This window comes from Symsagittifera roscoffensis, chromosome 5 (assembly GCF_963678635.1).
Source record: "Symsagittifera roscoffensis chromosome 5, txSymRosc1.1, whole genome shotgun sequence".
Lineage (NCBI taxonomy): Eukaryota > Metazoa > Xenacoelomorpha > Acoela > Convolutidae > Symsagittifera > Symsagittifera roscoffensis.
In genome coordinates this window covers 57,208,127-57,222,482 of record NC_087066.1, presented here as the reverse complement: position 1 = coordinate 57,222,482, position 14,356 = coordinate 57,208,127, and the positions used below count along the sequence as shown (strand labels likewise).

At 44.2% G+C, this 14,356-nt stretch overlaps 1 protein-coding gene across 1 annotated transcript in view; it reads left to right on the top strand.

Annotated features, from left to right (window-relative positions):
* LOC134846922 (putative leucine-rich repeat-containing protein DDB_G0290503) overlaps positions 1-14,356 on the top strand; it is a 325,348-nt gene that overhangs the window by 286,660 nt on the left and 24,332 nt on the right. Inside the window, exons 2-3 of the mRNA XM_063864357.1 lie at positions 11,504-11,764; positions 12,377-12,570. Coding sequence (XP_063720427.1) covers positions 11,565-11,764; positions 12,377-12,570 — 394 coding nt within the window. The 5' untranslated portion in view covers positions 11,504-11,564. The remainder of the gene's footprint in view (positions 1-11,503; positions 11,765-12,376; positions 12,571-14,356) is intronic.

Genomic DNA, 14,356 nt, shown 5'->3' with positions numbered 1-14,356 from the left:
TTCAGATCGCACGACCAGATGGGACACCAGGGGATAGATAAAGTACAACAAAGGATACTTCACAGGTTTGATTGGCCAGGAATGAGAAAAGCTTGCGAGAAGTGGGTGAATGCCTGCCTGGCATGCCTCCAGGTAAAAGACCCAAGGAAGATGAAGTTTCCCCTCAAGTCTGTCGAGAGCTCGGAGTTCAATGAAGTGGTGCAGATAGACCATCAAAAAATCTGCATGACAGAGTCGGGATATAACCAGATACTGGTTATAATAGATCACTTCACAAAGTTGGCGGAAGCGGTTCCGTGCCAGACAGCCTCGGCCGAAGAGACATGTGATCATCTGATAACGCATTGGATATCGCGGTATGGTTGTCCAATGACTTTCCAGTCAGATAACGGCAAAGCTTTTGTGGGCGACTTGACAAAAGAATTGATGAAGAGATCGCACATTGCTCAAGCACATTCGACAACCTACCATCCACAGACCAACGGGTTGGTAGAGAGACAAAACAGGACACTGGTCAACATGTTGAGTGTGTACTGCTCAAGATACATGACGGACTGGGATAAATACCTGCCACAGGTAGTAGGGGCCTACAACAGTACACAACACTCAACGACGGGCATCAGTCCCTTCATGATGTTGACGGGCAGGGAGAGAGCAATGCCTCTGACATTCTTTTACCCGGAATACGAAGGGAAAAGGACGTCGCCTCAGGCATACGTGAAAGAAGCGATCAAAAGACAACAGGAGTTGAACGAGCTATGCAGGAGGAACACGGCGCAAGCGCAAATGAGGCAACGCAGAAAATATGACGAAAAAATATTACGAGCGAAGCCATATGAAGTGGGCCAATACGTGTGGGTCTTCCAAAATGTCATACCGCCCAAGGGAACGAAGAAACTACTCAAGAAGTGGAGGGGACCATTCATGATAACGGAAGTTCATCAACAAGGACGGTTCTATTGCTTGAGTACTGGGCGAGCGGCACATTATGAAAATCTGAAGCCTCACGACCCGTCCCCAGAGGATTGGTGCATACCGAAGGACATGGAGGGTCTTGAGTACCTGGTGGTAGAGCCAGCGTGTGAAGTGAATGAAAAAGGCACCAGAGAGAAAAATGATGGTAATGAGAACTTGAGTTTGGACGACAATGAAAAGATAGGAGTGGAGTCTGATGCAGGATCATTTGTAGAAGAAGACTGGAACGACCCGGAGCAAGATGAGGTGCCGAAGTGGATGGAGCCAGATCGACCAACACCACCGGAAACCAGGACTGGCAATCGTAAACGCACCGGCATGAGGTACAACAGGTACGGGGATGACTTCTTGATCGATAAGATACAGCCAGACGAACTGGGCAAGGAACTACTGAGTGCAGGCGAACTGGAAGCCGAAGAGGAATGGCAGGTCATTGACGATGGTGGACACTATCCGCAGGAAGACTAATTGACGCCAGAACTGGAGATGGATCTCGAACAGAGTGAGATAGAGAGGAGGGAGAATACGAACTTGAGGATACTAGAGTGGATGCGCGATGTCAAAGACGAGAGCCGCGAAGGACAAAGCATTCAACAAGTCGATGTATCAGCGGCAAATTACATGAAGACAGAGGACCCTCTTTTCGGATGGACGGCAACAGACAGGCCACTGGACATTCCTCGGGACAATTCAGACCCGACAACATCGACGGGGACGTCGATAAATATTTTTGTCCGGGGAGTGGGGGTAGGACTTACCCACACCAAAAATTTGATGATAAAGAAGCTCAAGGAAGTGAGAGAAACGAGCGAATTGGAACTGGAGGAAGAAAAGCCAGAGCCTACTATAGGTCGGAATTTCAAAACATGAGTTTCAAATCAAGATTGGAAGCTGACTTCAAGAGAGAGTACCAGAACGTGGAGTTTCTGTTCAGACAGAGACCAGGTCTGGGAGGGATGGCAGCGCTTCCACCATCAGTAGCACAAGTCCCGGGAAAATATCTGTGCTTCCTAGTGACGAGGGTCAATGACAGGAACAATCAATCCCGAACACGTGATGTTGGCACTAACAAGACTACGAGACTTCATGATTGAAAGAGGAATAACGGAGGTCTCGATGCCGGTGTATGACCCAAACAGGGGCAAACTGAGCTCAAGGGAATTGTACGCTATCCTACACGTAGTCTTCGCGGAAACTGAAGTAATGGTGTATCTGCACAAGAAATACTACTTGAGCATCGCCTGAGTTGGGGACACGGGGGTCTCGAGTTGGGCGTGAGGGAGGAGTCTTGAGTGAGGTACTGGGGTGCGGCACAGGTAAAGGGATCTTAAGTCGCGATTGGCATGACAATTGAATTTTAGAAAAAAGAATTATCGGTGCTAAAACATATAACGAATCTGCATGCTTTTAAGAAAATTCCAATTGAATTGTTTTTAGTGAAATGAGAATGATAAGATTTTAACCATACTGGTGAAAAGGGGGGTCTCTAGGTTAGGAACATGACATGTTAAGTTTTAATATGGTTTCTGTTTTCAGATCAAGTTTGAAAAACAAAGTTGAAAATCCAACTATACTCAAGCGAGAAACAGAAAGAGAAATCTTGATTGAACTCGTGATAATCGGCACCTACAGCAAGTGTTTGCAAGGGAACATTTCTAGAGAATTCTTGAGTTGGGTAATACTTGAGTCGGTAAGGTAATTCTTGAGCTGGTTAACACATACCTGTATACATCCCGAAGTCACAAAGAATGGCAGACAGATTCTGGAAATCCATGCCCGCGGCCCTGAAGAAGCCTACTCTTGATGAGCTGTACAGACGCCTGAGGGACCTGGATTATACCCAGATAGACGAGAGAATGGCGGTAATGCTGAATGCCATCCTCCAGTTGGAAGACCAGGGTGAATGCAGGGAGTCTGCGACGGAGGCTGTCTTGATGATCGGCTACACCACCGAGGGTATATCAAACCAAGAACAGACCAGATGGTTGTCTTGGAATGTGGATGGAGGAGAAAAGGGCTTTGACTTGGCAAGGAATCCTGGCCTGAGTAACAACACTGAATATGGCGCAGGGGAATTCCCACTACCAGCTAGGCCAACAGCAAGACCTACAGGCCAGGGCTCGAGTAAGGTGCCGTCGATGACGCGAGCGCAACAGACGACCGAGGCATATCCGGATCTTGGTGTTCTAAAGAAAGAGCTCGAGAAGACGCAGAAGGAAAGGAATAAGGCGAACCTCGATCGGGATCAGGCAAAGCTGGATCGGGAGAAGGTTCAGCTGGAGAGGGACCAGGCGGTCAACGAGCGAGATCGGACTCTGAGGTTGCTTGAGATGCTAAAAGCTGAACATCAGCATGAACTAAGGGTGCGGGAGAACGCCGCGAATCGTGATCAACTGAAGTCGGAGTTGGAGAGAATAGAACAACGACAACGCGAGCTTGATGCACAGAAGGGAGCCAGGCCAAAGGAGCGAGTGGTTACCAGCTCGAGGCCAGAGTCACGCATGGAGGTGGATGAAGCCCCCAGGGCAAGAGGATGGTTCAACCTTGACCGCGAGGCCCGAGAACACATGAATGAAGGGTTGGAAGTCTGGATACCGAATGACGCAACGTCTTCCTTGCGTAGCCTAGAGACGCAACCCGTACGCCCACTGATGGATGTGGTGCTGCCGGGATATACCCCAACCTCGACCTCGAGTGACAGTCAGGTGAGCGGCGGCTCATCGCGTCTGAAAGAGCTGGGCGAGAAATTGCGGCAGAAAAGTCGTGAAAGTTCGGCAAGACCGGAGCTTCCCCCAACTTAGAGGGAACAGCCGGTCAGGAGCGTCGTGATCTCGAGTTATAAGAAAAACACAGAGAAGAGGTACCACAGGCACAATCGGCTGGATTGGAGTGCGGAACAGAAAGCCAGGAGGGACTGCTTTCATGATGCAGCCTGGGTGGAATATCTTGCGCCACCCCGTGTGCCAGAAGGTGCGGTTCACCTAATCATAGGGGACAGCCTGGTGCGGGCGTTGACCCGGATCCAATCGCACTGGCAGACAGGAATCTTGAGTTTCGCTGGAGCTGCCACGCTACAGATGTTGGCAACGCAAGAGCATGCTACCAATATGGGATGATGGCAGGATGATCATGATGGAGGGGCACGTCGCATTGGTGGACGACATGAAATTTGCAACAAGAAAGTACAGGGCACCCTATGGCTTAGAACAGGTGGAAATGAGACAGGAGGGAAAAGAACTAGATGCAGCAGGCCAGCTGCACGTAGCCCTGACGGAATACAAAAAATTGGACCCTGCGACACCATCACCACTGTCAGTGGACACGCCTGGAGACAAGAGGAGTGGACCCGTGGAGGACCGGTTCAAAAGAATTCTCGAGAGAAGGAGAAATGAGTCAGAAGAAGAGAGTATGGATGAAACTCTCAGTGAAGCCTGTGAGGACATGGAAGTGGGGAATACGCCTGAACCAGGACCATCAGGGGAGGAGCTCACCACTCAAGAGCTGTTGAAAGACTTGAGCGAGGAGAATGGGGGCAGATACTGCCACTCCACCTCTGACTCCGTCCCCCCGGAAGAATCTGGAATTGCCATTGGCAAGTGAGACCTCCAATATGGGGATGATACTCTTGAGCTCGGAGGAAAGGGAAAAGAACACTTTCGAAGGGAACAGGGACATGTTCCTGGGGTCCCTGAAGGACGATGCTTGGCAGGAGTTCTTAAAAGAATTCAATCAAGAAGTGGGCAGCGAGACGACGCTGGACAAATTCAAGGAGGAACTGTGGGACACAGTCGTAAGGTTTGGAGAACCGCTTCTGATAGGAACGGGCCTGGATGAGAAGGCGAGAAAAGAGCTGCTGAGCAAGCTGGTAGAGCTGAGGAATTCACGATCGAAGACTAGAGAAGAAAAATGTGAGGACAGCTCTACTCTGAAACAAAAAACTGTAGATAAAATAGTTGATGATAAAAAAAGGGATAAGGTTGGGACTAGTAATATGATTAAAAGTACTAATATCCTTAAGGCTCGAGCAGGGGGGAGGCAAGAGTTGGAAGGATTGGAGGTAGACAGAGAGGTCGAATCAGTGATGATAGCCACAACACCCTCAAGCAGATATGTGAAGACTCGCAAGAGGAAGAGAGAAGTGGAGGGATTGGGTAGTCCTTCAGTGGATGCTGTTTCGGAAGGAAACTTGAGAGAGACGGCGCCCATGGTTTTGGCTCGATGCAAGACGGCGGCATACAAGAGCAGCTCGGAGCTCAGAAGACCACTCGAAGTAGAGAGGGAAATAGAGGCTTCCACCAGTTCGACACCGGAGGAAGACTTCAAGCCTCAGAAGATAAACGTAAAGAGAGGTTCAACGAACGGACAGACATGGGAAGTGGATGTCGGCAAAGAATGGATCTCGTAGGCACACCAGGTCACGGGCAAGCAAGTGACGAGTGATCCATTGAAGAGGAACAAGACGAGGAACACCTCCCGGACGTGGTGGGTGGCCCTCGAGACATTGAAGGAAATGGAGGACTGCTTAAAGAAGTTGGACAGTGGAGTAGCTCGCAAGCGACGCAATTGGGCCACCCAGCAAAAGGCCGAGGTTAATAAAATAGAAATGGCGAATCAGCTGAAGAGGTCCTGGCAGAACTTGTTGAAGGATCATTTTGAAGAGGCAATGAGGACACCCTCATCAGCACCGCCATTGATGGCGAATCCCTTCGTTAGAACTGCAGGACAATTAATGTTCACCTGGAGTCTGGTGGGAATAGAGTTGGAGACATTGACCTCGTATGACAAGCTGAAGTTGGGAAGCAAGAAGCTAGATGTGTATCAAGCACTGATGCAACACGTGGCCAGGGACAATTCAGGCTTGAGCCTGGCTAGGAGAAAGGATGCCACATGTTTCTTGAGATGGATAATGTCAATGATGTCTGATAGTACCATCTTGGCATGCCACCAGAGAGCAAGCGGAGGTAAAACCATGGAAAAAAGGGTCTCAACGATCATCTTGAACGTGTATCAGAGTACAGGAATAGAAAAGGAAGATGGTTCCAGACTATCCCTAGAGAACCACAGAAAGCTAGACGAGGTACCGAGATTTTATAATAAGAAGTTCGAAGAAGAGCATGATGTTCACCGTAACCTGGCCTCGTCAGAGCAGTACTCGAGACTCAGCGAGAAGGGGGAATACCAATACGTGTCGGGAGTGATGGGAATAGCCTACAATCCCTTCTTAGACTCAGAAACTGGAGGCGCTCACAGGAACCACGAGGTAGCGGAGCTACTGAAGTTTTGGACAGAAAGAATAGTGGAAACAGACGCGGTGGAGAAAGAGGGGCCGAGCCAGGGCCTGATTCTTGAGAAAACACCAGAGGTGGTAAGCATACCGCGCTCGAACAAGAGAGTTGAAGTGAACATGGGCGATGGAAATGGCTTGTTAATCACGAACTTGGGAGTGGTATGGAAGCTACTAAGACCCTCCTGGTGTCCACATCCCCACGCGAGTCTGATCGAGAAAACCACCGAGCAAGTGAGGTTAGCACCAACGGAAGATGAAGATCTGGCAAAGTTGAGTGTGTTGCACAAGCTAATCTCACCTCAGATGCAGGAGTCAGGCGAAAAGACGAGCAAGCTCGGGTCAGCAAAGAAGATGGAGCCGGGTAGCTGTCTGGATTCGGCGTGTGGGAACGGAGAGCACACCTGCGATGGACGGTCATGTGTCAGGATACTATCCTTTCAAAAAGAAGACCTGGTCACTTGGTTTGAAGACATCACGGAAAGGGAGAAAAATGAAGTGCAAATAGTTGCGGAGTGTTATGCGAGAACTACGGTGAATATAGCGACAGCTCTCGGATTCTTCTCGAGAATGTGTAGTCTGCAGTCACTGGAGAGGCTAGAGTCTGAACACCATTTAGTGACGGCGTTGAGCGTAGAATCATGGCCTGGGGTGTTGCAGGTGACTCAAAAACACATCCGGAGCTGGAAGGTTGGTCTCGAGGCGGAAATGGGGTTTCCCATGAGCGAAGCTTATGGCCTGCCATTGAACGCAAAATCCTTGATAGGGTCAATGATGGCCAACTTGTGCGGAAGCCACTACCCACTGCACATAGCGATGGTGGAAGCATCCAGCCAGAGAGTACTGGTGGACAAGGCCTTCTCAGTGCCCAAGTGCGTGAGGTTGGCTCGGATATCGCATCACTCGCACAAGTTGTTGAGAAAAATCAGAGGGACAGTACCGAAAGAGTTGAGAGATGACTTGAGTGAAATCTGGGGAGAAGAACTTTTGAAGTTGGAGAGTGAGAACACAAGCGATCACGAGAGACAAAACGTGTTTGGAAAACCTGTGGGAGGTGCTCCAAACATGGAAGATAACGACACGATGCATGAAAAAATGATAGAGCTTGAGCCTCTCTTGGAAGCCTCGGGGGAGCGTAACCTCAGGAGCATTGAGATCACCCATGGAGAATGCCCATGCCACTGTTTGGCACAAACGGTGTGGTATCCAGATCACAAGAACCTTTGCCTGGTGTGGGATATGGAAGAAATTCGGTCGATCGGACTACCGGATCACCGGCAGAAGGTGACGCTCTTAGGAGTGAGTACGATGTTGGCTCTGAGATGGATAGAAGAGAATATAACGAAGTATCGGGAAGCGACGACGCCAACGGCTGAGTCAATATACGCGATAGACTACAGCAGGAGACTCGAGTTGTTTGAGACTGCGTGCAAAGTATTCGCCATACCAACGGAAGTCAGACACGTATGGAGCCGTTTGAGGTACTTTCCATGGTTTTGGGCGACACTGACGTCTTGGTTGTACATGACAACGAAAGATCACATGAGGAAGCATCAAAAGGAGTATCGACAGTTCCAGGCCGAGATTGGGCCGGAAGTTTTCAAGAGACCCCTGTTAACCCATCGAAATGCGATCACGACAGGATGGAAGAGAGTGGGTAAAATGTCTAGAGACAATACCAAAGCGAGGGAATCGATACTAGAGGATGACCTGGCGAAGAACGTGAGCTTGAGCCTGCACAACTCCTTTTGTTTGAATCGGGAATCTAGGGTGAAGGCACTACCCAACCAGGCAAAGAGGTTGCAGGAGCAAAGAGAATGGATGCGATCCTATGAACAGCTGAAGGCTTGGGAGGAGATCGTGATTAGCTCCGATGATGAAGAAGAACTGTTGAGACAGTTTGCCGTATCTAGTACTTCAGGGTGCGGCACCTCCAAGGCGAAGAGTGCAAGATGAGTGGATGGTTCAAATGGATCTTGAGTCTTGAGAGGGGAGGGGGGCTTGAGTGTGGATCCGAGTGAAACTTGGATTCACGAAAAAGAAATTTTAACGAATCAAATATTGTTATTAATATACTATATTTACTATATAAATGAAAATGCTGCATGACAATTTCCTGATTGAATGGGACAAAAGAAATTTTAAATGATTGGCTTAAAAAGCGAGAATTCAAGGGTGCAGGTGTGTGCAGATTTTGATTGCTGTTTAGCGATAGTGTGAAAATTTTACATGGCCGTGAATTTTGGGGTGTAGATAAGCTTAAGTCTGCTGCAAACTTCTGTAAATGACCACTGGCACTGTACCTTGAGCAACACTCGGGTTTCTGGGGATTCACTGATAGACAACAGCACGCAATGAGGACATCGATCTCGATTCCGGGGAGTATGTGCCAGTCGGTCATATTTGGAAGTTTGACCTTGAGAGAAACAAAAAGCACTTGATTTTGGAGTGAAATTTAATTTTTCAAAAATTCGAATAGAGCCTGTCATGCACGATTTTCTCGCGATAACTGAAAGTCAAAAAAGAGAAGGAAGAACAATCGAGTGACAATCGCGGGAAAGTTGCAAGATTAATCAGTAGGAAATTGCCATTCGCAATTTCCGAGACAATAATAATCTAGAGTAGAGCTGTCCTATTTGAAATAGAAGACAGAGTGTTCCTGAGAACTGGACAATTATCCAACTGGTCAACTATTCGAACTGGACCAGAGTGAACCTTCGGTGGAAAGGTGGACAGTTTGAGTGTCCCAATGGTCCACATAAAACTGCATTCTAGAGTACAAACTTATTCCTGTTGTTGAAACTGGCAATTATTAAACTCAATTAGTTACACTATTTAATTCTTGAGTTGCTTACTGACTTAATTACTCCCAATTCTTGAGCGTGCTACAATGTGAGTACCAATTTAGAGTGTGTTTTATAGAGTGTGTTTTATAATTGTTATGTTGAGGTAAGGAGATTTTTAGGTTGATCCATCTGAAATGGATCAAAGTTCCACTGTCCAATAAAAAGTAACTTAACGGATTGTTCCGACCCGGTTTTTAACGGCGTTCATGTATTTTGGGTATTTAGAGACCTATGTATGGGGACGTTCTTAATTCTAGAGTGGGGGGATATTTTAGTAGTAGCCTTTAAGCTGTAACGGGTCGTAGTCTCATGTCATAAACGAACCGAATTGGCTCCGACTGATTTGAGGTAGAAAAACACAAGAGATAGTGTCCCTGACTCTTGAGCAATGGTTATAGGGCCTATTTTTCTTAAGCCTCATGTGTGACTACAGTAGACGAATGTTACATATACCCCTTACGGTCCGTTCTATATCCGATTTAAAGTGCATAGCTGGGAAACTCCTAACTCGGAGGGAGGGTCACTAGAGTGCAGTCACTGTCGAGCCCCCCTTCCAAAAAAATTGATATTGCACTTTCTGTACCAAAAAGATACAAAATTATCTAACGATACCGGTTAGTCGATTGTTGTTGTCCTTGACACCCATCCTGCTGCTTCTTGGACTGGTTGCTGGATTGGTCTTCTGCTCCAATCACCTGACCCTTTCGGATTTAGTGCAAATTAGCAATAAAGGACTTCAATACTCAACAACCCTAAAGTTCAGGTACAATAAAAAGGCTACAGGTTGATTTCAACCATTTTATGTTTAATAATATTTTAGTTTTCGGTTGTTTTTTTTTGGTTTTCTCTTAGGTTCTCTACTACTTTTTGTTTTGTTTCTGGCATAACTTAACGTGTTTTTGGTCTTATCCCGCTTAGATAACGCTTAGGCCAACCCTAAGCGTTATCTAAGTGTTTTTGGTCATATCCCGCTTATGCCAACCCCCCAACCCTTCACAATCGGCGAATTTCCGAACCACACTCTCGGGTCTTGGTTGAGGGCCTTAATTAGAGCACCCGGTCGGCTAGAGGGTCTCTTTGTGGTGTTCATCCGTCTAGAATAAAGTTGAAAAATCCCATTGAAAGATAAATCAGAGTACTGTAACAGCAATTGCTTCATTTTTGAACATTTTTAGAATTTCTGGTTTCCGCGCTAACTGCTGTATCGGAATCAAAAACTTGAATTCAGAAAAGAATGATTTTGCATAATCAGAATAAGTAGTCACAAGGTTTCTTTACTTAGTAGTAGTAATAGTAGTAGTTGAGGCTTCTGGGAAGTCACGCTTCCCAAGGGTTTATGAGTCCCGTCATTTACATGTTTTCATCAAGTTAAGTTTGAGTTTCGAGTTTTTTCCAGTTGTTACAGTGAGTGCATTTGCTGATAATTCTCCAAGTGCATCTGTTTAGATAATTGAATTTTCTGACAAAGTAATCCCAATAAAGTTTGCTTATTGATTTTTTGTCAAGTTGGTTCCCATATTCTTCGTAGTGTTTGATGACGATGTTGTGTAAGAGTTTCGTTCTGTGAAAAAAGTTTTCGTCTGATTTGTTCAGTCTGTTTTTGTTGACTGCATGTTCTCCTCTGCTGTGTTGGCGAGTTTTTTCTTCCTTAGAAGATTGGTAGAACTTCAGTTTTTACCAACAAGGTTTTTTTCAGTATACTGGTTTCCAATTGATCTTTCTCTCTCTCTCTCTCTCTCTCTGTTCTAATACAACTGTCCCTTTCCCGGGTTTACTCGCTATTCTCCTAAACTTCACTAGGAAAATGTAACCGAGATTACCGATTTTCTCAGCTTCGTCTTTATTCACCTCTTTTGGATGATCTTGACAAAACACCGAGTCAAGTGAAATATGTGATGAAGGGACCCTCGGTTACTATTATACTTTTGACGTGATTATAATACATTGTGCTACTTAATGGCCATTTCTGTTGTAACCGTTATAATTATTTTAATTTGAGATATAACATGATTGTTCTTCAAGGAAAAATTTCATCTGTTTTCTTCTGTAAATCTTTTTTCTATACAACTTCTGTAAACTGGAACTCACTATCGTCACATATTCTGGATATTAATTTAAGTCAACGTGTTTTCAAAAAAAGACTGAAAAAATATTTTCTAGAGATTAACTAAAATCAAATGTCGAAATAAGCAATGCTCATACTTGGCGTGATTTCCGGTTTAATTGATAACCCTTTAACTCAATTGTCAACAAAAATTTAGCGCTGCCACATTAATCTCTTACGTTCTACAAAGTATAGTTTGTTAAGTTACACTATTTTGTATATTAAGCATTATGCTTTGTCTATACATTAATAAAAGTGCCTTTCTCTCTCTCACACATCACTTTTTTTTTTTCAGTTTCAGGTTTTAATGATAATTTTGTGCAAGATCTGACTGAAAACGCAGATTGGCTTCGCAATGGAGGACGACAGCTTCGCCTTCTTTATTTTCTCGGGATTTGTTGCTGCATCGACAGTAGTGACATGGGCTATAGTCACTTACATATCGCGTGAGCGAAACTACAAGGACGTTGCCAAACAATTGCCACAAGATGATCACTCCTGGATGGAAAGTGATTCGCCTCAAGCAAGTCCTGTAAAGAGCAAGACAAAGAAAAGGTAAGCTCTGTGAATAAAGCTGCACGAACTTCGGTGATTATCGCCTTTTTTCTTTTAAATCCCTCCAGCTTAGTAACGAAAAAGTTAGAGACCAATTACACGGAAAATTTAAGTGATAGTGATATTTTTTGAGTAAGCCTGTTCTTTCGACCTTTTCACGAAGTGGAGGAAAAAACTATGGCGTTCGGTGTGTATTTTTTTCCGATGTTGACTACCTCAATGTGTATTATCATATTAGAGAATTTACAGCTAAAGTTGTCTGTGTAGAGAAAAACTCATCCGAACTTTTTCGATTGTCAAACCAATTTGACAAAACTGAGTTCCATCTTTTTTTAAATTATCTATACAATTTCAGCAGTTTTTCCCTCATTCAATCGCCATTTGCCAAAATTAAAGAAAAGAAAAGTATGAGAATATTTTTTTCTATTTTTTTTTGGATATATTTAAACTTTACTCATAATGGTCGGTACATTGTGCTTCTTGGAACCAGTCGGCTATCCTTGTTCGAATATGTGAAAAAATTTAACAGCTCATGCAATTTAAACGATATTTGATAGACTCAAATGTTTAAAAATGTTCCCAAAATTGAAAAAAGCACCCCGCTTATTTTAGTGCGAAAAATGCTGCAAAACAGGCCCAAAAATCAAAAGTAGAGGTTGTACAGGAAGAGGCCCCAAGTTACATAAACGAGGGACTGATTGAGGAAAATGTCACGATACAATCATTCAAACCTCCCACTGAAGTTAAACAAAAAACTCCTAAAAAGAAAAAGGAGACCAGCAAAAGCAGTGCAGCCGTCAGCAAAGGTCAGTTTTCAGCATTTATTATGTCTGACATAAGTCCTTCCGAGTTTTAGCCTCTCAAATTACCGTGAGCTAGTAGAGCTTCGCTTCCTACTGACCTATATGCCTGCGTAGATTGTATTCCTAGAAGACAGCGACAACGTAGATTGCTATGGGTTTTTGCACCCGTAATGTGATAACGCTAGTGGTTAGCAAGCGTTATTAAATCGGAAAACGCTTTCATTCATCATTTTCTCGTCGACCAACAGACATATTTTGGGAATATCTGCGTTTTAAATACCCTTTTTCTTTACCCTTGCGATAAGCAAGGTTATTGCAATCGGGTACTAGACTTTTTTCCCTTAAATAACTTTTGGAACAGGACTCACTCCTGGACCTGGACTCCCTCACCTCTTTGTCCTCGTTGCAAATCAAATCCTCTTCCCCTCTGTTGCAAATAATTAGCATGTTTTGCGTTTCATACTGTTTCATACTGATAAATATCCCAGCTTTTTGAAATTTGTTTTTTGTGTTGGTTGTAAGTTTTCCACCGATTTTTTTTGTTTTTTTTAAACAAAATATTTGTTGTCCTTTTTTTGGCTTGATAGATTTCGGTCTATGTTATATGTGCTTAGTGGCCTCATACTGAGCAGTTTACTTAGCAAAACCATTTTTGTGTGCGTAATGTTTTCAGCGAGTGATAATTTTGAAATTTTTTTAATTTCAAAATTTTTTGAAACTTTTCGGATTTTCGTTTGACCTTTTAGCGGCTTGATATGATATGTGCCTATTTTATATCGCCTTAGTGGCCTCACATTGCGCTGTTTGAAGTGCAACAAGTTTTCTATATGCGTGTATGTATTTTGAGGGAGAGGAGATTTTTTTAATATCCAATTTCTTAAATTGTGGCCTCTTATTGCGACGTTTGCTGTGCAAAAATTTTTCTGTGTGCGTGGGTGTGTTTTGAGGGAGAGCTAAAAATAAAATTTTTTATTAGTTTTAGTTTTTTGAGCTTGAAGGATTTCTGCTCAGATATTTTCGGCATTGTTACTGCTGGGTAAGTTTTCTTCCGATGCTAAATTTACATTCTTTTGTCTGGGCATGTTTTTTTTTCACATATATCTCATTTTGATAGATCTTGTTGCATGTATAGTTATAGAATTTTGATATTTTCATTGTTTGGTTGATGGTTCTTCGGCTTTATTGTTGTCGATTAAGCTTTCGGTTTAATTTTCAAAATGTGTATATCACCTTGAATTCAGTACATATGTGACATATATGGACTGTACATGGTTTTCAAATTCCGCTTTAATTCCGTCGGCTTATTTGCCATTTATTTTGTTTCTACAACTTTCCGATGTTATTTATGAACTGATTTCGTAAATTGAACACCATTGGGACCTCTTACAAACACTTCGCTTTTGTAGATCCTTTTTTCAAATGTAACATCGTTGGAAGCCCGTTTTTTTAGTTCTTGAGCGTCATGCTGTTTTAACCTTGTATTTGTTGTATCGCAAGTGGTGCGAGCTCAGCTTCGCCTCTGTGTCGAAGTTTGTTTTTAACGTTGGTTCTAACCCAAAATGTATACAACACAAATCTAGAAAAACATTCTCGAATTGTGGTAGAATTTTTTCGGCTTTTTCAAACAGTCTTCATTTGACATGGCGGCTGTCTCCTCAGTTTCTGTCGGCTAGTTTGTGGTGTAATGTTTGCGCTTTTGTCTCCGTGTATTGATCGTGTCTTGCAGTGATAGTGAAGTGGATCGATGAAATTAATCAAAATGCGACGAGGGCATCTCAAATTCGCTCTT